The sequence below is a fragment of the Leopardus geoffroyi genome, chromosome D4 (assembly GCF_018350155.1).
Source record: "Leopardus geoffroyi isolate Oge1 chromosome D4, O.geoffroyi_Oge1_pat1.0, whole genome shotgun sequence".
NCBI lineage: Eukaryota > Metazoa > Chordata > Mammalia > Carnivora > Felidae > Leopardus > Leopardus geoffroyi.
This window is the reverse complement of record NC_059342.1, coordinates 57,868,025-57,894,901: the sequence shown is the minus strand read 5'-3', so window position 1 is coordinate 57,894,901 and position 26,877 is coordinate 57,868,025. Positions and strand designations below refer to the sequence as shown.

The following is a 26,877-nucleotide window of genomic DNA, read 5'->3' as shown; positions in this document are numbered from 1 at the left end:
ACTGGAAAAAAGATACAGCTAGCTGGATTGATCAGGGGCTGTCAAAAGAGACAAGAAGATGAAAATATTTCAGACAGCTGGATCTGATACAATAGTTTAAAACAGAAATTTGCAACATAATCTCTTCAAATGCAATCTATACAATTTCATTACACAAAGTAGATGAAAGAAGAGCTCTTTTAGTGAAGGTAGGATTTGTATGGGGGGGGGGAAGGAAAGAATAAATAGATGAATAAAATAAGTCCTCTTTAGATCTTACAAGGAAAGCCTTCTACATTCAAAACTGGAAATTGTTCTCTATAAAACAGTGTCAGAGTATATGATACTACTGGCATATTACTATAGTTTTGTTCCATAGAAGACGATTGTGGGGCTGGCTTTCCAATATTATTTCTATGAAAAAAAAAAGTGGCTTCAAGTTCTAAACGCTTGACTTACAAATTCTGAAGAATATAAAAACGTCACTAAATCAGAAGAAGAAAAAGTCCCTTGTTTGTAAAGCTATAGTTACTTTCTTAGAAACTTTAATTCGAGGGGAGAGGGGGGCAATCACTCATGAGGCTTTCTCAAAACACCCTTTCTTCCCTGCCATGCCATGCTAAGCTTCCCCCCACCCCCATCTTCTAAGATTTAGTTATGTCCCCAGCCTCATTACTCATTAGAATGGGGAGGGCAGGTAGGAAAAAGAAAAACAAAACACAAAAAAGGCTCTCCTGTGTGATAATGATGTACTCTTTTGAAGTCCTGTAGAAATTGCCACTTTCTACTAGCCTCTAACACAAAGGTCATTTGAGGGCAAAAGATCCAGCTGATCGTGAGCAAAGATAACTCAGGATAACATATGGTCCCAATAAGCACAAGCTTAGCAAAAAGTAAACAATCAGGCCGACAAGAGTCTGATTTGGGCCTGGGGATTTTTGAAAAACAGTTTCTTGGAGCAAAGGTCTATTTCAGAACAGAAATAAAATGTGTTATAATTAAAAGTCCAATAACAATGGAAAGTTTTATTAAAAACATAAATATAAAAGCCTATTTTTTTCCTATTTAATAGTTAAGGTCAAATTTACAATGTAGTGACCCCCAAAGTTAAATTTTTAAAATAATTCTTTTTTTTCACTAAGAAACTCCAAGCTTTAGAAAATAAAAAGAACAATGATCTATAGTCCCACTGTCTTGCCAGAACCTATGTTGACATTTTGACATATTTCTTTCTAGTCTTTTCAAAAGCCTTCTGATAATTCTGACAATATGGGATTACAGAGGGCAGCCCAAAGTCTTCTGGTAATAACTCCCTTCCCCCTCCCAATGGAGCATTCCTCTGTAATAGTGCATTTCCTCCCTTGAGAGGGCTGCCACCCTCCATGAACAGGCTCAGGGGACCTAAACTCCATCACATTTTCCGTACCCTCTTCTTAACCTTAGCCATTATTACATTGGCACACATTTTCCCTCCTTTGAAACTTGTTAGAATCTTTAACACTGCATATTTTTCAAGAAATAAATGTCTTCAAATAGACATCAATTCATATGCCTTCATTAAGAATGGGGAGAAGGCATTCAAATGTAATTAACGTGGTAATTAAAGGTCTTTGTCTTTTTTAGAGCTATTAAAATGGGTTAATTGGGTCATTTAACAATTAGAATCCAAAAAAAACTCTCCAAAGCCTTATGTTTTTATATGGCAATGGATTCTAAAAATACTTTGTATTTATAATTTGTTTTTAAACTAATTTCTTATTCTTCAAGAAAAATAGTTTAAAACCTGCTTATTTGCATGAAATGGAATGGAACAGATAAAGGTAAATTAGTTCAAAATAAAATTTGATATTCACATTATGAAAATACAAAGCTCAGGTGTTATCCTCATTAACGACACATAAGGACAAGTGTCATATTTTGCACTCTTATTCCAAGAGTCTGTAATTATAAAATTAATAAAACAAAAACCCAAACAGATTGCTAAAAGACATATATATTGGCTTTAAGGAGGTACAATCTAGAAACATGCAAGCAGAATTACCTAATAATTAGAAACATCAAGGTTTGGCTAATAGTTTGGGTCACATGTGTACTAAAGATAGGCAAGTAAGCAGGAAGCACATGCTCCAGCCACAAGGGAAAAATGCAACTTCTAAGACCAACCAGCACTTAAAACAACAAATACACACCCTAATTTAAAACTAAAATATTCATAGAATTATAGGATTTTTGAAGTTAAAAGGAATTTTGCCACAAAAACCTCCTAAAAGCTGTAATTCAATTTAGTTAATTAAAAGCTATTCTTGTTTTCTTTTCTAAAGAAAATAAAGATTCCTCCTAATTAATGTCTTCCTAAAGAATTACTAAAACAGAATATATATATATATATATATATATATATATATATATATATATACATATACATATATATATATACACATATATATCCCGCACTGTTGAGAAAAAAACTAAATCTGAGCTGATACTAGAAAAGGTCATTCTAAATGAAAAAGACATGTTAACAAAAAACTGATCTTGGGGCGCCTGGGTGGCTGAGTTGTTTGAGCAACCAACTTTTGATTTAGGCTCAGGTCATGATCTCATGGTTGGGTTGGTGGGACAGAGCCCCGCCTTGGGCTCAGTGCTGACAGCCTGAAGCCTGCTTGGGATTCTCTCTCTGCCCCTCCCCTGCTCGCACTCACTCGCCTGCATGTGCACTCTTTCACTCTCTCTCTCAAAATAAATACATAAATAAACATTTAAAGCAATAAATAAATAAAACATTTAAAAGCTGATCTTACTTTCTTTTTTAACATTTTTTTTAAAAAATTTGAGACAGAGAGAGTGCATATGTGCGTAAGCTGGGGCATGGGGCAGAGGGAGAGAGAGAATCTCAAGTAGGCTCCAAGCTCAGGCCAGAGCCTGATGTAAGGCTCATTCTTACAACCCTGGAATCTTGACCTGAGCAGAAATCGAGTTGGACACTCCACCGACTGAGCCACCCAGGTGCCTCTGATCTTACTTTTAATCATATTTTTATTTTCAAAACAGCCTGGAAATTGACACTTTTAAAGCATTTAAATGACAACTACATCTTCAACTTATAAGTACATTCTTGCAATCATTATACTTATTCCTTTAAAGATATGTGTATGTTTGGCTTTATATACAAAATATATTATCACCTAAGGAAGAGCCAAACAGTAAAGTGATTACCCATATACGCACTATCTGCATTCAACATTGCTAACATTTTGTCATACTGCTTTATTTATCTAGAAAGATATATGTATTTTTTTCTGAATTATTGGCAAGTTACAGATATCCTTCTCCATTGCCTGCCAAACAGCCAATTATATTCATTTAAATTTTTAAAATAATTTTTTTTTTCACTAAGAAACTCCAAGCTTTGGAAAGTAAAAAGAACAATGATCTATAGTCCCACTGTCTTGCCAGAACCTATGTTGACATTTTGACATATTTCTTTCTAGTCTTTTCAAAAACCTTCTGATAATTCTGACAATATGGGATTACAGAGGGCAGCCCAAAGTCTTCTGGTAATAACTCCCTTCCCCCTCCCAATTACCAATATGACTGCCACATAGACCTTTCATAATGTCACTCTTCTAATAAAAGGCCCACAGTGGCCTCTTGCGATTCCAATTCTAAACTTTGCAAATCTTCCTTTAACCTTACCTTCCCTGACCTTCTATTATTTTTCAACAAGGAAAGCCTATAGTTACCTTGAACACTGCCTTCTGACTGAAATGCTTAGTGCCCTTTCCCTGCTGACCTAAATCCCAAATACTTTCAACTTTTAAATCCTACCTCAACTCTTAGTACCAATAACTCCAAGCTCTGTTTGATTTTTTGGCCCTGATATTCTAGTCAGAACTGGCAACCTTAACATTTCAATCTTCTCTAACCATATCACGTGTGTACTTATGGTATCCCCAGTTTGACTGTAAACTTGTATCCATTTAGCATAATGTTCAGCTCAAAAAATGTTATTCATTGGTTAATAAGTAACAATTTCCTAGTTATACAAAGGCTTTTACCAGCAAAAGGTACAAAAAGTTTTATTTCTCCCACCATAACACTTTAGTACCACATTTCCTATGGTGACTAACCCATAATTTAGCAATATCATAAGAGGTTTTGGCCTAGAACAAAAGATAAATTGGACAATCACATACGCAGGCACAGAAGTATGCAGGCAGCTGGGGATGGGCCCTGCAGCCACAGGTCAAGAAGAGTTGGGGCAGGGGAAGCTGAAATTTTATGGTAGTACAGAAACGATGAGTAAAAAGAAGAAGCTGGTTGGTGGAGAGTGAGTGGGAAATGCAAGAGATGCACCGAGAAGCTATGAAAGGTAGAGAGAGACTGTCCCTAACAGCAGTCTTAGCTCCTGGCAGCTTTCCAGTTCCCACAGCAGCCCTCAGGGCTGCTCTGCTGAATTTCCTACCTTTGGATTTCCATGTGTCTCCCTGTTAGATGCTACACAACTAGCCCCCAATCCTGAGCTACCTTGGTTTCTGTTCCCTTAGGGGGTCAAAAAACCCTTAACCTAGACATTCATCATTACGAAACAACTAAAGCAAATGACTCTCCTTAAGGTCCTCCTCACGGATGCTAATAGCCAGTATTCTTGGATAACTCCTTTGCTCATTCTATGCTGCGGGCCTCCCATCTATAAAACAAAGAACCTAAAAGTATAAAGTCTGGCTCCCAGTGGTATATTCCATAATGAGAAAGTTTCTCTTAATACTATACTTTTCTTGATGTCTTCATGTTATCTGTGTGCTTTACAGCACCCATCACATTATGTGCTATATACTTGACTAAATCACATTTTTCCTCAGAAATACTCTCCAGATTTAGAATATAAACTGATACATACTACTATAATCACATAATGTTAGCAATGTAGATATACATATATTGGTGATATTTAATGTCTGAATTTCCTACTAAACGATAAACCCCATGAAAGCAGAGACTATGTCTGTTTTTGCATATCACTTTGTATCTGGTGCCTATCACGGTGTCTGGCACTATTAACAGCTTAACAAATATTTGCTTAATGGATTACTGACAGGTATGAAATTTAGCTTAATGAGCAATAGACCTAGGGCAGTTATTCCTAATATCTATCTTAAACATATACAAAAACAGAACTTTTGATGCTCTTGGCTCACCTGCCAACTCTCCTCTAATCTGCTCCTCCCCATCTTCCCCATTTCAGTAAATGGCATCATGTTTTACAAAATTGCTCAAGGTAAAAAATCTACAAATAATCTTTAATTTTTCCTTCCCTCACTTCCCACATCCAATCCATCAGCAATATATCTTGAACTTCTCGTCTTCTATCCCCACCATCACTTCACTCTAAGTCACCATTATCTCCTGCTTCAACTACTACAGAGGTCTTCTAGTCAACCTGCTTTTACTCCTACCCTACCATAATCACATTTTTTTTCATTCAGCAGCTAGAGTGATCTAAAATATAAATCAAAGCTTATATCTCTTACATAATAGTCTACCAGTTTCTTTCTGCACAATAAAATAATCCACAATAATCCTTATGTGGCTTTTTGCAAGGCTCAGCATCGTTAGCTCTAGCCTACTCTCCTGCGCCCTATGCTGCAACCAAACAGTTCCTTCTTGCCTTAGAGCCTCTGCACTTTCTGGTCTCTATCTCTGTCTTTCTTAAGACCTTTAGTCTTCAGATTTTGCTGCTGAACTTTACCTTTTCAAAGAGGCCTCTCTTCTCATCACTATGTAAAGAACTCCCCCCTCTACTCACACAATTCTGTTATCAGCTGGTTTCCTTCATAGCATACTTATCACTATCAAAAATCATTTTATTTATCTGTTGACTGTCTATCTCTCCTCTGGTAGAATGGAAACTCCTTGAGAGCAGCAAACCTGTATCTAGAACAGCACCTGACATGTAGCAAACACTCAATAAGTATTTTTCAAATGGACAAACTCGTGCAGTATGCTTTGTTCTTTTAAAAACTACATTTCAAGTATATAATAACCACCTCCTTGACATTGTCCCACTTTTTGTCTAGAAGAGGCACACTTTTGGTGAAAAGTATGATTATTGAAACTGCTTAAATCTAGGGATATGAGACAGGAACTTTTTTCAGCACACCAGAATAAACTGTTATATCTGGTCTATCACCAATCCTAGCTCTTTCCACAATGTGGGCCAAGATACGTCTTTGTGAAGAGAATCTGTTTTTTATTACTTTCCTCTAGACAGTGTTTGCTTTTTTCTAACTTAAAATTCATTACATTCTTTTTCAGGATTCTAGGCTATTACATAATTCCTTAAATGTCAACTTACTGAAATTTAGCCCTTAATGTTACATCTTTCCTTCTTTCATACCATTACAAAACATCTTAAATAGAAACAGAGCTACTATTAGGTGCCATGACACACAGAGCCTGAGATCTGAGCATAGGGTCCCATCCCATCCTTCAAAGAGAACATTAGAAATGGGCAGGGGTAGGGGGGCAGCGTGTGGGGCTGAGATTGGAAAGTACACTGGGATAGGAAGAGTGGCACTACTCCAATGTAGAGGTGTGGCCAAACTTCACAAGACAAAATAATCACTGAGTAAGTAATATCATTCCTTCACCTCCACCCTCAGGAATAGCAATAAATATCTCTAAGAACAAATAAGACTTGTAAAGCCTTATACCAGAGGATACACGAGTACCCAGTCTTGGAGAGGAAAAAGAAGACTGATCAGGAATAAAAGCCAGGCAGGCCTTCAGTGAAATACAATTTAATATTTTGTTCTCAATTTTTATTTAGGATTGAAATCCACAGTGGAAGCTTTTGTCCATTGTATTATTCAGTATCTTTTATGTAAGGACCAGGCAATACATGCTTCCTAGAATTTAGTACAAGGGACAAATCTCACTTTTAGCTCAAAGCTGAAATTTTTTTTTTTTTTTTTTTTTTTTTAATCAAACAATGCAAACTCTATGCTGTTATGGACTTTTAGAGCTGGAAGGGTCTTTAGAAATTATCTAGCCCAGCATTTTCTAAAGCATCCTTTAGGTGTCATGAACAAAAAAAGAGCTCTATAAGCAAACGAATCTCTTTTTTTCTATAATTGTTGAGATACAAATCAGGTTACATTAATTAAACAAGAAGGCCATTAGACTGAGGTGGTTTTAATGCCTCAGTAGCCTATTTATACAGGCCAAAACCTAAGTTTATAATACCTCAAGATTAAGAAATCGAAACCTAAGGTCAACCAATCACAAATAGCCACCTGGGCTTTCTGGATAAGGCAACTTCTTAACCTATAGCCAATCAAATAATTTCCTTGCTTTGCTTCCACATCTTCTCTATGAAAATCTTTCCTCCAGCTCCTGTCACTTCCCATTCAGTGCTATTGGATTCAAATCAATTTTTGCTCAAATAAACTCTTAAAATTTTTAATATGCCTTAGTTTATACATTAACAATCATGACCACTAAATTCACCTTTTGACTTTTATTTATTTTTTAAAGATATCCTTTTAAGTAATCTCTACACCCAACCTGGGTCTTGAACTTACAACTGGAGATCGAGAGTCACATGCTCTACTAGCTGAGCCAGCCAGGCTCTCCCTAAACTCACCCTTTTAAAGCGTACAATTCAGGGCACCTGAGCGGCTCAATCGGTTAAGTCTCTTGGTTTCCACTCAGGTCATAATCTCATGGTTCGTGGGTTCGAGCCCCACATCAGGTTCCACAGCTGGCAGCTCGGAACCTGCTTTGGATTCTCTCTCTCCCTCTCTCTCTCTGCCACTCTTGGCTTACTCTATCTCTGTCTTTCTCAAAATAAATAAACAAACTAGGGGCGCCTGGGTGGCTCAGTCGGTTGAGCGTCCGACTTCAGCTCAGGTCATGATCTCGTGGTCTGTGAGTTCGAGCCCCGGGTCTGGCTGTGTGCTGACAGCTCAGAGCCTAGAGCCTGCTTCAGATGCTGTGTTTCCCTCTCTCCCTGCCCTTCCTTCCCCCACTCATGCTCTGTCTCTCTATCTCTGTCAAAAATAAATAAACATCTAAAAAATTTAAATAAATAAGCAAACTTAAAAAAGTAAAGTGTACAATTCAGTTGTTTTTAGTATATTCATGGAGTTGTGCAACCATCACTACTACTTAATTTCAGAACATTTTCATTTTTGTTAAAAAAAACTTCATACCTATTGGCAGTCTTTTTCCCATTCCCCCAGCAAACAAGTTTCCTTACTATAGCAGCCTTGGACTCTTTATCGTGACTCTAACATGTTTTGTGAATTTATAAGAGAAGGGTACAATGTGCAGTGTTTCCCAAAAATATGTAATAGGTAACATTTCAGTGCTTACTATACGCTATTCTAAATTCTATACATGTATTACTTCAATTAATTCTCACAATAAAATCCAAAAGGAACCGTATATAGTAACTGTGGATATTAACACACAGAAAGATGAAGGCTAAGTAACTTGTTCAGATATTCTTAATTACTCCACTCTAATATTTCCCACAGAATCAACTTGTTGTGGGATGAGAATGGACAACTAGTATTCTATGGGCCATAACTTTGAAATGCTTTAGATCAACTTAATGAGAAAAAATGGGGCCCAGAAAGGTAAGCTGACTTAGCCAAGAATACACAGCATATTCCTATTTTCTCTCTTCCTCTCCTTTGATTTCTAACTGACAGCTAAATTTTGGAACCCCATTACAATTAACTATCTAATCCCAAATTCCTGACACAATTCTCGCCCACCTTTAAATACTTTATTTTCTTAAAACAAAAACAACCACAACAAAAAAACTTTTAACATTGTAAACTGCCTTAAACCTTGTTGGGATTGATTTTGCTCTTTCTACGTGTCTCTGCCTGTAGGCAATGCACATCCCCACCACTCTGCATGTATAAATCCCAGCCATCTTTCAATGTGTGCGCAGTTGGAGGATCTCTCAATTTTCCTCCTACCCTCGATGGATGTCATCTCTCTCCCTCTGTGCACCCGCAGCCTTCCATCTCCTCTGGACACTCTGGCCTTGAATTCCAGCGGCTTGTGTCCGGCGGTACCCCACCTCCTGGCCAGAGAGCTCGCAGAGGGCAGGAGTTGGCATCAACTCCTAAAGCCCGGCACGTGGGAGATACTCTACCAGCACTGAACAATTTCTTATCCATTCTTGGTTTAATTCCTCAAGAGCAAGAACACAGCTCTCCTTAAGCCTGCTAGCCGCCCCCCACCCCCCACCCCGAAAGCAGAGTTTACTGATTTTTAATCTGTCTCCCGCCAGAGCCCAGCGCTGCCTTGGACACACAGTGCACCCACTGCGGGTGGCAGCAGAAGTGGATTTAGCAGGCTCGGGCCGATTCTCTTCAGAGACTTGAACCTGGCAGGCTGTGGGCCCCAACAACGCTCGCCGCCCGAGGTCTGCCTTACTGAACCGAGGGTCAAGTTACAACTGGCCAGGGCGGCGGTAAGGCGCCTGCACCTCGGAAATCCCATCCAACCCTCACCACCGTTCCGGGCGAAGGCATTTCATCCTCTTCTGACAGAGACCGGAGCCCGGTGTGGGGTTGAGAGCCGAGACGGGGGCCCCTGCCCTGTGGGTGACAGAGCAAGGCCTCGAACCCGGGTCACTGTTCCCAGGGCAGCAGATGACCGCGGCGGACAGAGCGGGAGGGAGGAGGGCTCCTCGCTCGTCCCGTCTCGACGCCCCCTCCCGCCCGCTGGGACCTCCGGACCCTGGGTCACCGCACTAGGTCCAGGTCTGGGGGTCGCGCGCACCCCCGCCCCCTGCTCCGCGCCATCTTGGAGAGCTGAGGCGCCCGCCCCGGACCGCCCCGAACCGTTGCTCCAGCAGTTACTCACCCGCACTGCCCGGGGCCAGGCCCCCTGCCACCTCCGCGACCTCCGCCACGGCCAGGAGAAGCAGCAGCGCGCCTCGCCGGGAGGCCGGGACGACCGCCATGTCCGGGCCAGGGGGTCCGGAGCCACGGGATGCTCGGACCCAGCCTGGCCGCCGCGGCTGCTCGCGGAGGCCCCGCCCCGGCGCCCTGGACCTTTAGTGATTGGCTGCGGCGCGCTCAGGCCCCGCCCCTCGGCCTCTGGGAGGTTCCAAAACCTGCTGGGGGCGGGAACATTCCCGAGACCCCGGCTCTTTGTTAGGACACAGCTGTGTGACGGCTTGTGTAGCGGAGTCCCGCAGCCAGCGTTCCCCAATCAGACGATGTCAGAGCTGGAAGGGCTCTTACAACGCCTCTAACACCACCCGAACTTTGCGGCTGGGGGTCACTGAGGCTCAGAAAGGAGACGGACCTTTCCAAGACTTGCAAGTCCAAGCCTGAACCAAAGGGACCTCTCCCTTTCACTTCTCTTTACCCTGAATGAGCTTCTTAATATCCTTTCTGCCTCACATCCAAAGAAGGCACCCGGGTCAACCCGACCTCCCTTAAAATCTGAGGGGCACTGACCAAGACATGGTCCCCTAACAGGGGACCGAGGGACAGATTCGCCACCAAAGCTCATGTAGCACATGTAGCCCCTATATGTCTTTGATGTACAGTTTAAGTACCAATTCCTATTAAGAAAAGGTGAGGGTTGGAATGCTTGCGTATCTAGATACGGAGAGCCTTGAATCTCAGGTTGAGTTTAGATTTCGTTTAAGATATAATTTGGAGGGGCGCCTGGGTGGCGCAGTCGGTTAAGCGTCTGACTTCAGCCAGGTCACCATCTCGCTGTCCGTGAGTTCGAGCCCCGCGTCGGGCTCTGGGCTGATGGCTCAGAGCCTGGAGCCTGTTTCCGATTCTCTGTTCCCCTCTCTCTCTGCCCCTCCCCCGTTCATGCTCTGTCTCTCTCTGTCCCAAAAATAAATAAACGTTGAAAAAAAAAAAGATATAATTTGGAGGTGGGTCCCCACTCCACCCCTTACCCCCACAGCTATTTTGGGGAATGTTTGAGAGGGTCCACTGGTTTTCAAAGCGCCTCTCTTTCTCTTTCTTTCCCTCACCTTTTCCCCTGTCTCTGTTACTGAAATAATACCTTCTGTTCTCCCTTCCTCCCCCTTTTTTTTTTAAAAAAAAGCATAACCACAGGTATGAATGTAAAATTCCTTAATATTATCAAATATCCAGTAAGTATTTAGATTCCCCTGTTGTCTTATCATTTCCTTTTACAGTTTTTCAAGTTCCAAACAAAATCTATATATTGAAATTAGTTTGTACGTGTTTTAAATCCCTTTATATCTACTCTAAGTTTACAAAGGGAAAATATAAATAAATCATGATAATCTTTCTAAGACATTTGTTCTGATGACAACTCCCTGGCTTCAAACCCTGAGAGGCCATGTCTTTCTTACAGGATAGAATGATGTACAGTTATTTAACATGGTGTCAGAGGGTCTTAGCAATTGGACCCAATCACCTTTTCCAGCTTCATCTCCACACCTTCCCTGCACTTCTGCCACCATCCTTTCAGAACCTCTTACTTTTAGTTCAAGACCTTTGAGGTGCTTTCACGGCTCTGTCACAACACCTACCTCCTCTGCCCACAATTCCCCAGTTCCTGTGGTAACCCTCTCAGCTGAGGGAACTAAGATGGTTGCTCTAGGCCCAGCTGTGCCCTGGAAGGACCTGAGCAGGTAGTGGGCTCTGTATAAGGTGAGCAACACATCTTGCTTTGCTTGGGACTGTCCTGATTTTAAAACTGAAAGTCTCATATCCCAGGAACCTCCTTAGTCCCAGGCAAAACGGGACAATTGATCTCCATAGTTCTGTGCACCTCAGAAAATGTAATAGAAAGACCTGTAAGGAGGTTTCCATATGGGAAAATGGAGTCATTTAGGTAATAGATACCACTCCCAAGATAATGCAATAGGTAGACTGTCATAAGCCATGCAGATGGGTCATTAGACCCCTGGGTCCCTGTATTAGAGTCCTAGGCTGCCATAACAGAGTATTATGAACTGGGTGGCTTAAGCGACAGAAATTTATTGTCTCAGAGTTCTTGAGGCTAGAAGTCTGAGATCAAAGTGTTGGCAGAGTTGGTTCCTTTTGGGAGCTGTGAGGGAGAGTCTGACTCATGCTTCTCTCCTAGCTTCTGCTGTGTTACTGGCAGTCTTTGGCACTCCTAGGCTAACAGACGCATCACCTTCATCTCTGCCTTCATCTTCACATGGAATTTTCCTTGTGTGTGTGTCCAAATTTATCCTTTTTATAAGGAAAGCAGTCATATTGATTTAGGGGCCCACCCCACTCCAGTATGACCTCATCTTAACTAATAACATCTGCAATAATCCCTATTTCTAAATAAGATCACATTTTGAGGGGTTAGGACTTCAACATACAAGTTTGAGGGGAGGCAGGGACACACAGTTCAACCCATAGCACTTCCTAAAGGAAAGACCATCTACTCGTCCTATCAGAAATCACTGACTCTGAAGGAGAGGCTGAAGAAGGGGGAAAAGGATAAAGGACTGGTCAGTTGCCGTTCAAAGATCCTAAGTCTCCCAAGGATAGGAGTGGTTGGGCACACCTCTGTTGACTCACAGAGGTGATACCTGGAGTCTATGCACAAAAAGAAGGCTTGAATACTTGGAGATCTCTTAGCTATGGAATCAGAAATGACTTTATTTCCAGGTAGTTCCTATGAGATATGGCAGCAAAGCTGGGATCCTCCCACACCAAAAGATAGCTGACTGGCCACTATATCCTATACAGAGCACAAGTGTGGGAGGGGCAGAGAGAGAGGGAGACACAGAATCATAAGCAGGTTCCAGGCTCTGAGCTGTCAGCACAGAGCTGGATGCAGGGCTTGAACTCACGAACCACGAGATCATGACCTAAGCCGAAGTCAAACACTTAAATGACTGCCCGGACACCCTTATTACAGTCTATCTTCAAATAATAATTATCACTTCACGTAAAATGTATGAACATGACAGCAATATGATTCCATTTTCCCCTTTTGTGCTAAAGTTGTCATACATTTTGCTTCCACACGCTGTTATTATTTTGCCTTTTTAAATTTTTTTTTTCAACGTTTATTTATTTTTGGGACAGAGAGAGACAGAGCATGAACGGGGGAGGGGCAGAGAGAGGGAGACACAGAATCGGAAACAGGCTCCAGGCTCTGAGCCATCAGCCCAGAGCCTGACGCGGGGCTCGAACTCACGGACCGCGAGATCGTGACCTGGCTGAAGTCAGACGTTTAACCGACTGCGCCACCCAGGCGCCCCTATTTTGCCTTTTTCAAAAGTTTTATTTATTTATTTATTTTGAGAGAGAGAGAGAGAGAGAGAGAGAGAGAACAATCAGGGAAGCGGCAGAGAGAAGGAGAGAGAGAGAATTCCAAACAGGCTCTACACTGTCAGCATGAAGCAAGCCCAATGCAGGGCTTGAACCCACGAACCAAACCTCGAGATCAGGACCTGAGCCGAAATCAAGAGTCAGACACTCAACCGACTGAACCATCCAGACACCCCTGTTTTGCTTTAAATAGCCGGTTATATAAACATGAGATTTTAAAATAAGAAACAATGTCTTTTATATTTACTTACATATTAAGCATTTCTGATGCCCTGCTTTCAAATTTTAGATCCAAATTTTTCTCTGGTATCTGGAGGAAAGAAACTTTTTAATTAAGAACACAACAGGTTTAAAAAAACAGACAAAAAACAAAGAACAGGGCAGGTTCTGTTGGTTTTAATTAGCTAGGATCCCATACTTTGTTTTTAGGAATTTATGCCCAGTAAATTTCTGAAGTTACTCCTTAATGAAAATAATTTTTCTGGGTTTGTTTAACCTAAATACATTTTACAATCATGAACTGATCTATCTTGATAAGGAAGAGGTCTGTTTTGAATTCTTTAAGACTCGATGATATCTGGCTTTATACGTATGTAGTGCACCAATTTTAAAAATATTAACATATTTTTATTTCTAGTAATGCCTTCTCTAGAACTAAAACATGTGGGTAAGGCAGTCACCTCATCAGAGATGATTATTAGAGTAGAAAAGTAGACAGGACAATTCCTAACTTTTTGGTTTTAAAAATAGACCTTTGAAATTCCAGGCAGAGACAGTGGTCATTGGAGTAAAAGCTTTTGAGATGTTAGAACCTGGCCCCAAAGGCTGAGGGCATAAAATATTTATATGAACACAGACTTGGAAGAATATTCTGATAGACACAGTCCCGACTCCCCCCACCCCTGTCAGCCCCCAACAACTCACTCTGAGGGTGTGGGGAGGGATGCACTGGGGTGGGACCTAAAGCCCCAGAAAGGCTTGAGAATATGGGATAAGAGAGGATCCGAGCCTCACTCCTCACTTCCCATGGAGCTCAGGGAAATTGCACACTTCACTGAATTCTCCTGCACGCTGCATGATGGGAATGTGGACGGGAAAGGGAGGCAAGTCCGTCTTGTTCCCTGCTCTCCAGTTAGAGTGCCACAGAAGAGTGGCTGAATGTTTTCTGTGCCCTCGGAGAGAAGCAAGCAGGAGTGGAGAGCACACCGAGAGCCTGAAGAGGCCTCAAGATCGGAGCCGAAAGGCTGTGGCTGTTGTTTTGAGTGATCTATATAATTGGATGCCAGATGGGAGTGCAGGTGTCAGCAGGAACTGATGATGACAACTGAGGACCAGATGTTCTGCCTTCTTTCCCAGTCCCAGCTGGTGGGTTCGGCTGTATATATGCTTCTGAAAACTAGGAAGGGTGTTGAGAAGCCTTGACTGAGCCGAGATCCCACCGAATTGACTAAGATTAAGTTTTAGTCACTTAGCAGAAAGGGGACTTGGAGAGACAGCTACCTGCCCATCAGCCCTTTTAGAAGTTGTTGCTTACAAGCAACTTTCCAGTCAGAGAAAACATTTTCTGTTGTCATGTTCACTGCTAATTTAGTAACTGGGCATATGGCTTTAGAGATCAAAGGAGATGCCTGTGCCTTAAAGGAGAATCTGTGTATCTGACATCTCCATTGGTCCCTATCTTGAGATGTCACAGGAGGAAGAGAAGCCCTACCCCAGGGCATCCAACACCAACACTATAAAATTCAGCATTGTGACCCTCAATCTGTGGCTCATAAAATACGTGCCAGGCTCCGATACATCCTCTAAAGATAGGAGACTGTGAGCATGAAATTGTCCCCATTCCCCACTTTCCTTGTCTGTTTATTTCAGTAATTTCCAAACTTAGAAATATTATTTTTATTTTCTAGCTTATTTCAGTAATTTCCAAAGTTAAGAAATATTATTTTTATTTTTCAGCACTGGAATCTTTTTTCCAACAAAATCTTATAGAGTCCTGCTATGTAAAATAGAAAAAAAAAAGTGCTGTTTTATTGTTATATTTCTTTTATCAGTTTAAATTTGTAACAATTGCTTGGTTCAAAGATAATGTATGAAAATTCAAAGATAATGAGATTATGATGAACACAAAAAACCTGAAATCTGGAATTATGGACGATAAGTGCCTTCATACCAGTTTCAGCCTCCAATTTATGTTTTGTTTTGGTTGTTTGCTGTGGAGAAAATTCTCATTCATGCAGATGAGTAGTTTGCAAAGGATCATGGTTTTTGAAATAGCTCGCCTTGCAATCTCAAAGTACTCTGTATTTACATTAGGTTGGTTCCTTGAAAATTTTTTTGTTTCAGTATTGATTCGTGAAAATTTATGTGCACACTTAAATCTGCACATGGCTGTTTAGAGCCACTTTATTCATAGTTGTCAAAAATGTGGAAGCAACCAAGATGCCCTTCAGTAGAAGAATGGATAAATAAACTGTGGTCCATCCAGACTGTGGAATACTATTCAGCACTACAAAGAAATGAGCTATCAAGCTATGAAAAGACATGGAGGAAATTTAAAAGCATATTATTAAGTGAAATAAGCCAATCTGAAAAAGTTATATACTGCATGGTTCCAACTATATAACATTCTGGAAAAGGCAAAATTATGGAGACGGTAAAAAGATTCAGGCGCCTGGGTGGCTCAGTCTGTTAAGCCTTCGACTTTGGCTATGGTCATGACCTCACATGATCTCGCCCCACATTGGGCTCTCTGCTGTCACCACAGAGCTTGTTTCGGAACCACTGTCTCCCTCTCTCTCTCTGCCCCTCCCCCACTCTCTCTTTCTATCAAAGATAAACATTAAAAAACAAAAGATTAGGGATTTCTGGGGATTAGAGGAGAGGGAGAGATGAAGAGGCAGAGTACAGAGGATTTTCAGGGCAGTGAAGCTATTTTGTACAAAACTATAGTGCTGAACACATGCCATTATATATTTGTCCAACCCCACAGACTGTACAACACCAAGAATGAATCCTAATGTAAATTATAACTCTGGGTATGACTGTCCATGTAGGTTCATCGGTTGTAACAAAGATAATCGCTCTGGTGGGAGAGGTTGCTAATGGGGGGGGGCAGCGATGGGGGATATGGGAACTCTGTACTTTCTGTTCAGTTTTGCTGTGGACCTGAAACTGCTCTAAAAGACAAAGTTTATTAATTTTAAAAATGCTAGTTTGACATTAAAATTCAGAAAAAATAGTGGTTCACCAATAAGGTTGGATATCTGTTCAATTCCTTATCAGAAATGTGGTCAGACATGGGGGAAGGGAAGGGTAAAAAATAGTTTCAAACAGAGAGGGAGGCAAACCCTAAGAGACTTTTTTTTTTTTTTCAACGTTTATTTATTTTTGGGACAGAGAGAGAGCATGAACGGGGGAGGGGCAGAGAGAGAGGGAGACACAGAATCGGAAACAGGCTCCAGGCTCTGAGCCATCAGCCCAGAGCCCGACGCGGGGCTCGAACTCACGGACCGCGAGATCGTGACCTGGCTGAAGTCGGACGCTTAACCGACTGCGCCACCCAGGCGCCCCCCCTAAGAGACTCTTAAATACAGAGAACAAACTGAGGGTTGAAGGGGGGGGGGTACGGGAAAGAGGGGAAAATGGGTGATGGGCATTGAGGAGGGCACTTGTTGGGATGAGCACTGGGTGTTGTATGTAAGCGATGAATCATGGGAATCTACTCCTTCAAGCCAAGAGTGCAGTATATACACTGTATGTTAGTTAACTCGACAATAAATTATATTAAAAATGAAAAGAAATGTGGTCAGAAAAATAGCACCTCAAATTTATGGTTCATCCCCAAACTATTTATGATGTGATGTTATTACTGTGTAACAAGTTGCGTGTTCATTTGTTATTGTGCATTCAGCTAGGACACCATGATGAGAACACGCACGGAGCAGATGATTCTGAGCCTTGCCCGGCACTTAATTGAGAACAGTTCTTATGTGTACTCTCTGGTACAATTATATATACACGAGCGGATGTGCATCAACCCAGATTAAAGAAAAGATCAGTGCAGAACTACACTTTTTCTAATCAAGGACACATTTAAAGAAGATACAATAAACACACAGAGAAGACAGGAAAAGACATATTCTGTCTATACAAAAGGAAGTCAACTCAATGGCACCCATGCTAACATGATAGGGGGGCCCAGTGTGTAAAAAAAAGTCAAAACGTCTCAAGTTTGCATGTGTCCACTGTCTTACTACCTATTAAAAGTTATTTGGAATATATATATTTTAAAGAAATACTTGTAGAGTCTGACAAACTTCCATTTGGTTGTAGTTTGATACTTGCTTGATCAGTCTATATTATTCAGGAGTTTTGCACGATGTATGTTTGAACTTGTCTATTTTCATTCTGATACCTTCTCTCTTCCAAAATAATGAATCACAGTCCTTTCCACAGCTGGAATAAATATGCTATTCTGTTCTTTTTTAGATTTTTGTAATCACAATGGTATTTGATGTTAGATTCGAATGCATCAGAATCCAACAAATGGTGTGATGTGTGGATCGGAGGCAAACCTTCATCCAGTTGAATGTTGTTGCTGCCCACTACTAAAAAGTGATTTTTTTTTTTCTTCACGCTGTGAATTTTGATCTGAAATATATGTATTTAATTTTTTTAAATTTTATCTTTTAAAATTTACGTCAAAATTAGCGTATAGTGCAACAATGATTTCAGGAGTAGATTCCTTAATGCCCCTTACCCATTTAGCCCATCCCTCCTCCCCAAACCCCTCCAGTAACCCTCAGTTTGTTCTCCATATTTAAGAGTCTCTTCTGTTTTGTCCCCTTCCTTGTTTTTATATTATTTTTGTTTCCCTTCCCTTATGTTCATCTGTTTTGTCTCTTAAAGTTCTCATATGAGTGAAGTCATAGGATTTTTGTCTGTCTCTGACTAATTTTGCTTAGCATAATACCCTCCAGTTCCACATAGTTGCCAATGGCAAGACGTCATTCTTTTTGATTGCTGAGTAATACTCCACTGTATATATATATATATATATATATACCCCACTTCTTCTTTATCCATTCATCCATCGATGGACATTTGGGCTCTTTCCATACTTTGGCTATTGTCGATAGTGCTGCTATAAACATGGGGGTGCATGTGTCCCTTCGAAACAGCACACCTGTATCCCTTGGATAAATGCCTAGCAGTGCAACTGCTGGGCCGTAGGGTAGTTCTATTTTTAGTTTTTTGAGGAACCTCCATACTGTTTTCCAGAGTGGCTGCACCAGCTTGCATTCCCAGTATTTAGTTCTTATAGTTGGAACTTTCTGGTGTCTCAGACACCACCGGTTTTATAAACCTTTAAAAAGCAATGGTATTGGGGTGCCTGGGAAGCTCAACCGGAAGCTCAACCGGTCCAACTCTTGATACCGGCTCAGGTCATGATCCCAGGTAGTGGGACGGAGCCCTGTGTGGGGCTCCATGCTGAGCGTGAAGCCTGCTTGAGATTCTCTCTCTCCCTTTCTCTTGCTACTCCCCCCACTCAATCTCGCATGTGCGCACTGGTACACATGCACACTCTCTCAAAATAAATAAATAATAAATAAATAAATAAACTTTAAAAAAGCACAATGGTATATAGTTCAGTAATTGTTACTTTGTAAGAAGTTCAAATCTGGTAGGAAGAATCTAACATTGTTTCCTTCAAAACATCTTTGTATTGTTCAATTGTTCTTCGCTAACAATTTATGTAGCTCAGTGGAGTCTTTGAGGGACTTAAAAACACTAAATAACTACATTTCTGAGCCCAGCTTTCCGATTGGTCTTACCCACATGTAGAGAAATGGAAATATTTGGAGGTAGAGCCCAGGGTATACATATTAAAGAGAGTCTCCTGTTGATACAATTTGAGAGCTTCCACCCTCAAAATTAAGGTCATTTTTAATGTATTTCTTCTCTCTTGCTTCTCCCTAGAGTTATTCCTGGTCAATCACCTTGCCTTCCTCTGTAGTCCCAAAACACTCATAATTTTTTTTTTTCTTAACTCTGTCATGTTTGGAATTATGTTTGTTTCCAATCATTTGATATTTGTTACTATTGCAAATAGCACATTATTCTTGTTTTTTTCCCCTTTTGTATATTGATGGTATGTAGGAATACAATTGATTTTTGAGAAGCTATTTCTGTCTCCTTACCTTTTCTGAACTCATATTACTGCTAATAGCTTTCTGGTTAATTTTTAGAAATATAATAACTGTGTCTTCTGCAAAAGTTGGTATGTATTTCTTCCTCTGCTGTATTTATGCCTCTTGTTCTGCCCTTGACCACGTTGTATATCTGTTTGCACTTGACTGCACTTTGGAGCTATTTGAAATGGGGAATGGCTAGTTTCTGGTCTCACGTGTAAGGAGCTTGGCCGTCAACGCTCTGTTGACAAGTAAAAAGCTGAACAAACTGATATATCACCAATTCTTAGATCCGCAAGAGAAGTGAGGTCACAGGGCAACTGCTGCCCTTGGCACTGGAGAGACCAGAGTCGGTGGCTGAGGCCAAAGGACTTGGCGCATGTCAGGAGACCTCTATGAGGGAGCTGCTTCCCTGCCTCTTCCTTCACTCCCTTGGTCCCGGTCCCACGTCTTTGAGGGCCGCTACTCAAAGTGTGGCCCGCAGGGCAGCAGCATAGGCACCCAGGAACGTTTCAGAGATGTAGAGTCTCGGGTCCCACCTCAGACTCACTGAATCCAAATCTGCATCTTCACAACAGCCCTAGGTGACTCTTGAGCACGTTAAGATTCCAGAAGCACTGATCCCCGAGGCTTGCAGGAATGTCCACCAGATGGCAGGTTTGCAGCAGGCACAGGTAGCCAGGGCCACACATCAGCCACCCAAGCCTCCTTCAAACAGTGCCCGAAGTGGCCTTGGGAATTGGGAGCCATAGCCCATGAACTGTGGAGGGGGGAACCCGGAGGGGACCCCTAGTCCATGAGTGACAGGTTGTGAGCCCTCTGGGCTCTCCCTAGGTGTTTTCTCATGCATTGTCTAGTGAGAGGGATGGGAGGATACACTCCTTTGCATTTAACAGGCAAAGAAACTGAGGCCCAGAGAGGGAAAGAAACTCACCAGTGGCGAATGGAAGAATGGGAAGGCAGGTCTCAGACTCCCTGGCCTGGGCTCACAGCACCTCTGGAGGGGCCTGGCAGGATGGCTCGGCCCCAGGGTGTGCTGACCTGAGCAGCCTCCATGCCCACCTCTCCATCCTTCCTACCCGGTTGCTCTTTCAACTGCTCTCTCATTTTCTTTGGGAGTGCTAGCAGCAGCTGTTGTAATGATTCAATTTGGGATACTAATGGACTTTCCACAATACTCAGGTTCCTGGAGTTAAGCCCCAGGGGAACAAAGCATCAGCCTTAATTGGGAGCAAACAGAACCAGCCCTGGGCCTCGGAGGGTCCCTTGGGAATCTTAATGGTTCCTGAGTCTACAGCCAGTACCAGCTGTGAGCCACTGACTCTTCAGTGAACTTTCATCTCCATCTGTTTAGTTTTGCTCTTTTAGTCATACGAACAAATACTCACTTGCATAGGCTCCAGTAAATTTTTTCTCATCTTCCCCCCTAAGAATGTATTTGAGTTGATTAGGGAAATCACCTAGAATTCATGAGCAGAAGTTTTTATAGAGTTGGGGCTGACTGAGCCAGGACATTGTGTTCCCAGACTATAAGGAAAATGTTTTAAATGGGGTGGGGGAACAAAGGGTTATAATAATGCTCAATTCCATCCTTCTTATTAACTGTTAGTAAGACTTGCTCTGACCACATTGTTAACGCAGTGAGTCAGATGAAGTAGAGATCACGAGACAAAGGAAAATGCAGAGGCGGACAGCATGGAGAATGAGAGATCAACAGAGACACCAACACAGGGCCCCGGACTCTCCCCTGCGTCCCCTTGCCCATCCTCTCCTGGGGTGCAACCACTTTCCTCTACTTGCTGGCATCCCTGCTCACCTCTGGTGGTGAGGAGGGTAGGACTGTGGTCCATTCAATGAGAGTAGGATCCTCATTTTACAGATTTCCAAGGAGAGAGGTTCCACGGTATCCCCTCTCACTGTCCCCAACCCCAAAGAGAAGTTCAGTAGAGACTGCTGTTCTCTTTCCTCTCTCCTGTGAGAAAGCCCACCAGAAGTCCCAATCTCTGCAGGCAGTGTTGGTATTTTATAGGCAATACTCCATGAAAGGAACCTCTGCCACCACCCACAATCTGGGAAAGAGCAGACTCTTTCAAGTGCAATTGCAAATAGCACAGACGTACCTTTGGGAGTGTCCATGACAAAGGACCTGAGATCTGATCACAGGGGCTTATGTTCAGGGAAATCTAAGTACACACGTGGAAATACTGATAATCACCATCTCCTGTATGTGTCGTGTGCCACATATAATAAACACAGGGGACTGGGGGTTGAGGAAGCAGCACAGGGCAAGTATGCCCTAGGGGCCATGATGCTGGAAGGTGACTTTCACAAAGTGGCATTTCACCATCCCTAGTCTCATGCTTGTAGCCTGGGGTTAAAATCACTACCTTGGAAGATCAGCCTTGGAAGGACCTCAAGGCCATCCAGTCCCAAATTAACGCATGGCCTGGGAGAGAGACAGCAAGGCCCAGAGAAAAGAGCTGGGAGGGGCTGCTTCTCCAACAGCCAGACCACTGTCCCTCCCACTGTCATGTTTTGTCATTAGTTCATCTGGGTTTTGTTTGTTTACTTGTTTGCTTGCCTATTTGTTGTTTTGTTTGCTTGTTGGTCTTTCAATATATGCCTGGCATCATCCCACAAAGGACTGAGATAGCCCCAAACTACACCCAAGGCCAAACAGGTGAGAAAATGGGGCAAAGGAAAACTAAAAGAAAAATTATAAGATTACAAAGCCAAGGAGGAGTAAGATTCACCTCAAAGGGCAGACTATCAGGAGGACTTCTCAAGTGCAGAGTTGAGACATGACACAAACATATCAGGGACAGATGTGAATCTAGGACAAAAACTCAGATGTACAGGAATATTCTTGTATTCATTTTCTTTAATCAGATTTAGTCTGACATTGAGCCTCCACTTGGCCAGGCTGGGAATATTCTGCTTCAACATTCAATAAGAGGCATTCTACCCTCCTAGGGGTTTCCCAGAATAAGCCTCACGTAGGGCCCAGAAAATGGTGGACATTTGTCAGCTGCTCTTCCAGGGTCCATTGCCCCTCTACCACTTTCTTAACAACTCCAGATTTTCCTTTGTGTAGCAGCCATAGACTTAGGTTAGACTGACCCCACCTTCTGTTTCAGAGCAGGGGCTGCTGGTCTAAGTTAATCTGCATAATCTTATCTCACCTGCCACTGTGATTGGTTTGCAGTTTGCATCCATTGGTTGGGTCAGAGCAAACTTCAGGACACTCATTCTCGGGTTGTAGGCACCAGTGGTTTCTATCCCATAAATGAATGTGGAAAATGCAGGTCCAGGACTACAGCAGCCATCTTGTGACCATGAGAAGAGTCAGCCTGAGAACAAAGCTGACACATGGAAGAGTGAAGAGTCAAGAGAATCTCAGAGCAAAGGAGCTAGAGCCTGATTAACTTTGCCTGAGGTTGGCCCTACTTTTGGATAAATCCACATTAGTGTTAAACCAGGGTGAGTAGAATTCTGTCTTCTGTGCAGTTGAAGATCTCCCACCTAAAATGACCTCCAACCTCCATGCTGTTAGGGCTGCAACCCAAAGAGTCCAAATCCGTAGCTCCACAGCCCATCATACCTGTGCCATAACCAATGTAGAGCAACTCTTACTAATGGCTGATGATAGCCATGCAACTGAGGATTATTATAACGCTTTGCTTTCCCCAAAACATTTTTTGGACCTCCTTATTGTCTGGGCACCCCCATGGTGTTTGATGCTGTGAGTCATATAGTGACTCCCAGTCACATGGCTGTGACTCCCAGCCATGCAGGACTGTACCAGTGTGCGATTAGACCTGGGGTATGGGTAGCGGAGTGCAGACATCTCTCTGTGCTTCCTCAGAGTGTTCCATACTGAAGGTAAGAGCCCTTTTTTACTGGGGCCAAGACTTACGGTGAATTCTTGCCAATGGTGCTATCAGCGAATGGTACAAATTTTATTTTTCATGTTATTATTACTGAACACAGGCCTCTAGGATAATATCAAAACATGTACAGTGATGAACAATTCTACATAGGGCCTCACAGCATATTCCAAGAGCCCAGTTCTACTAAAACCAGATTCTGTGTCTATCTCTTAATTTTGCACACACCAATGAGGCTTCACAGATATGCACCAGCTTCTGGTGGCAGAGAATCTAAGATTTCACTAGCATAAAACAGCTCTGATATGTCACTGTGGTTGTGCACAAAGCCAAAAACTAGCCAACATTTCTAGAACTGTGAAGGTGCTTTCCTTCCATGTTCATAGATAGAAGCTTCCATTAGTCAATGGAACAATGGGTGGATGGGTGAGTAGATAGAGAACCAGTTTACTTTTTAGCCTTAGTCACATGGTCTACAACATGGACCTTACAAAACTCCCTTCTCTACTTTGGGTTACCATTTTCCCATGAACACAATGAGGAGTTTGGAGGTCTTGCATTCTGACAGTCTGGAATTCTTTGATAGTCACTCAATCAGGTATTATTGATGTACCAGGTTCTTCATGGCAGCCTTCACATCCTTGTTCCTTAGGCTGTAGATGATGGGGTTGAGCATGGGGGTCACCACCCCATAGAAAAGGGAGGTGAGCTTATCTGAAAGGTCCTGCTTATCTTCCCCCAGGGGGTCCTTGGATTTGGGCTTCCCATACATGAAGAGGATGGTTCCATAGAAGACGACCACAACTGTGAGGTGGGCAGAGCAGGTGGAGAAGGCCTTTTTCTTCCCCTCAGCTGAGGGGATCCTCAGGATGGTAGCAATGATGAATACATAGGAGACAAAAATGAACAGAACTGGGACCCCCAGGAAAATCACATTAGCCACAACCATGCTGATCACATTGATGGAGATGTCAGCACAGGCCAACTTCAGGACAGCCAGGATCTCACAGGTGAAGTGATTGATGACATTGTCCCCACAGAAGGGCAGCCTCATAGCCTGGGATGTCTGAACTACAGAGTTGGTGATACCAGCTGCCCAGGAGCCAGCAGCCATGGGTATGTATATAGCCTTGTTCATGACCATAGAGTATCTCAGGGGGTTACAGATGGCCACATAGCGATCAAATGCCATCATGCCCAGAAGCACACACTCTGTAGCTCCCATGGCAAAGGAGAGAAACATCTGCCCAAAACAGGCTGAGAAAGAGATGGTTTTCCTGGGGGTCAGGAAGCTGTCGAGAATGAGGGGGACAGAGGAGGTTGTGTAGCAGATGTCCAGGAAGGAGAGGTTCCCCAGGAAGAAGTACATGGGCGTGTGCAGGTGGGAGTCAAGGATGGTCACCAGGATGAGGACCCCATTGCCCAGCAGGATCACCAGGTACATCAGTAGAATGAGCACAAAGAATGTTTTCTCCAGCCTTGGGTGGGCTGAGAGTCCCAGGAGAATGAACCCCACCACAGGGGAGGTCTGATTGAACCTGTCCATCGTACATCTCCTCTGTCACCTGCAGGAACTCTCTGAAGTCAATTTAAGCTCTCTCTGACTCCAAAAGCGTCTGGGCAGCAGGGCAAAAATCCCAACCCTGCTGATCAACTGGAAAATAGCTCTGACAACTTGGTCATCTTTATAGAATTCTAGGAAAAACGTAGTAGAGAAGAGTATTTAACTTCTGCTTCTAGTAAGAATGAAGAGATAATTTGGACTAACTCTCCTGCATATGACAATTAAAAAAAAAAAAAAAAGCTAGGGGCACCTGGTGACTCAGTCAGTTAAGCATCCAACTCTTGATTTTGGCTCAGGTCGTGATCTCAAATTTAATTCATGGGATCAAGCCCTTCATCGGGCTCTGCACTGACAGTGCCGAGCCTGCTTGGGATTCTCCCTCTGCCCCTCTCCAGCTCACACACACGTGCTCTCTCTCAAAATAAATAAATAAACTTAAAAAAAAAAAAACGTAGACAACTATATAAAACACTGTGTTAAGCATGAGCGAGGTTGTAAAACAACAAAGAGCCACAGGGTCATGATTCTGGGAAAGAACAGGGATTCAGAGAAGTCCAGCCAGCATTTGAGGCTATGTTTCAGCCGAGGCATGTGCAGCGTCTAGAGGTGGCTACTGAGAGGCTAAGAAGCACTACTTCCAGCCTCCTGAAGGAGGGGACCAGGTTTTGAAGTCCACGGCTCACCGTGAAGGGCCTCTACCGAAACCTCCTCCCGTTGGTAGGGGATCCCAAAGGGCAGGACCACAGGAGTAAAAGAATCAGAGGGAAGCATTTGTTTACAGGTGCTGTAGCTCAGCTTCAAATCTTCCCAAAAAATTGGATCTTCCTTGAAATTGGATTGAGGTGGTCCCAGATTTTTGGTGCTTCCAAATATCAGAAGCAAATATAAATGCAGGCTGAAGGGAAGTAACGTCACCCCAGTCTTCTGAATCACTCCCACAAAGAATTTTGCAAATACAACATCTGGCACACATTAAAAAAAAAAAAAAAGAAGAAGAAGAAGAAGAAGGCATGCAGGAGACAAGACAACATAAATTAAAACCAACAGGAAAAAACCAGGAAATCGAGCATCCCTCTTCCTGGGGCAAATGAGAGTCACCAGCTCCTCTGCCCTGCTGTCACCTTTTGAGAGAATTAGCTCAGACCACAGTGCCACGGTCTTAACATCTTGTCGATCCTTTTGTACATTTGGGGCAGCAAATGGGCCCCTTGCACGCAGTGGCCACACTGATGGAGAGTTCAGACTGCATTTCCCTTCTTTTCTTCATTCTCCAGCTGCCTGCACCAGAGGCACTGGCTTCTCCCCGAGACTGTTCACAAAGCCCCACATCCCACTCTGTCAGCTCTTCTTTCTGGAAAGCTTGACTCTGTCCTCAGACTTCTGAGAGCTCCCCAAGCTGGGATTTATTCTGAACCAATTAAAAAAAAAACCCACTTGTAGGCAACACTGAGGGTGTTGGGCATTCAGTTTTATGTGCTCCATATCTAAAATATTCATGAACTTCCCAGGCATCCATCTTGCCAAGTTCTCTCAGCAATCGAGGCCCTTCCTTGATTATGCAGGGGCACATCTACCTGGGGAGCTCAGAGACACTCCTCCAGTGGTTCTTAACATTGTACCTGTGACTGAATAAGTGCCATCAAAATTCAGTTCAGGCTGACACATTTACTGAGCACCTGCTTTGGGGGCAGGCATAATCCTCGGTGGTGGGAACACAGCAATGAAAGGCAGAACCCATGACCTCAAAGAAAGAGCTCAACATCTAGCGGGGGAAGTAGATATGCAAACAAGTAATTACAGCAGCAGCAACCACAATAATCACGCCAACGCTACTGACGATGGGCTTTAGGATCTATTTAGCAATGTGCTCCCTTTCCAGTGCAGATAGCCCTACCACCTTCTTCCTGGTCCTCCAGCCTGTGCTTGATGGCCTG

General features: G+C 42.8%; 2 protein-coding genes across 4 annotated transcripts in view; both read right to left on the bottom strand.

Annotated features, from left to right (window-relative positions):
• The window catches only part of RECK (reversion inducing cysteine rich protein with kazal motifs), a 79,773-nt gene extending 69,723 nt beyond the window's left edge, over nucleotides 1-10,050 (bottom strand). Inside the window, exon 1 of one of the 2 annotated variants that reach the window (XM_045467734.1) lies at nucleotides 9,868-10,050. In XM_045467734.1, coding sequence (XP_045323690.1) covers nucleotides 9,868-9,967 — 100 coding nt within the window. In that variant the 5' untranslated portion in view covers nucleotides 9,968-10,050. The remainder of the gene's footprint in view (nucleotides 1-9,867) is intronic. The other variant, XM_045467733.1, reaches the window with a different exon arrangement.
• Nucleotides 10,051-23,808: 13,758 nt separating this feature from the next.
• On the bottom strand, nucleotides 23,809-26,425 carry LOC123592805 (olfactory receptor 13C7-like). 2 transcript variants are annotated; one of them, XM_045468180.1, is made up of 2 exons: nucleotides 26,405-26,425; nucleotides 23,809-24,907 (listed from the first exon to the last, which is right to left on the bottom strand). In XM_045468180.1, exons 1-2 carry the CDS (start codon nucleotides 26,423-26,425, stop codon nucleotides 23,981-23,983), a joined length of 948 nt encoding a protein of 315 aa, XP_045324136.1. In that variant the 3' UTR covers nucleotides 23,809-23,980. The 2 variants fall into 2 exon arrangements, with proteins under 2 accessions (XP_045324136.1, XP_045324137.1); XM_045468181.1 differs by lacking the exon at nucleotides 26,405-26,425 and having other exon boundaries at nucleotides 23,809-24,925.
• Nucleotides 26,426-26,877: the final 452 nt, after the last annotated feature.

Coding starts and splice junctions, on each gene's coding strand:
- LOC123592805 (XM_045468180.1), bottom strand. CDS start 26,425: ATGGAGCACATAAAACTGAAT. Junction 24,908..26,404: donor TGGAGCACATAAAACTGAAT/GCCCAACACCCT, acceptor AGGTTCAATCAG/ACCTCCCCTGTGGTGGGGTT.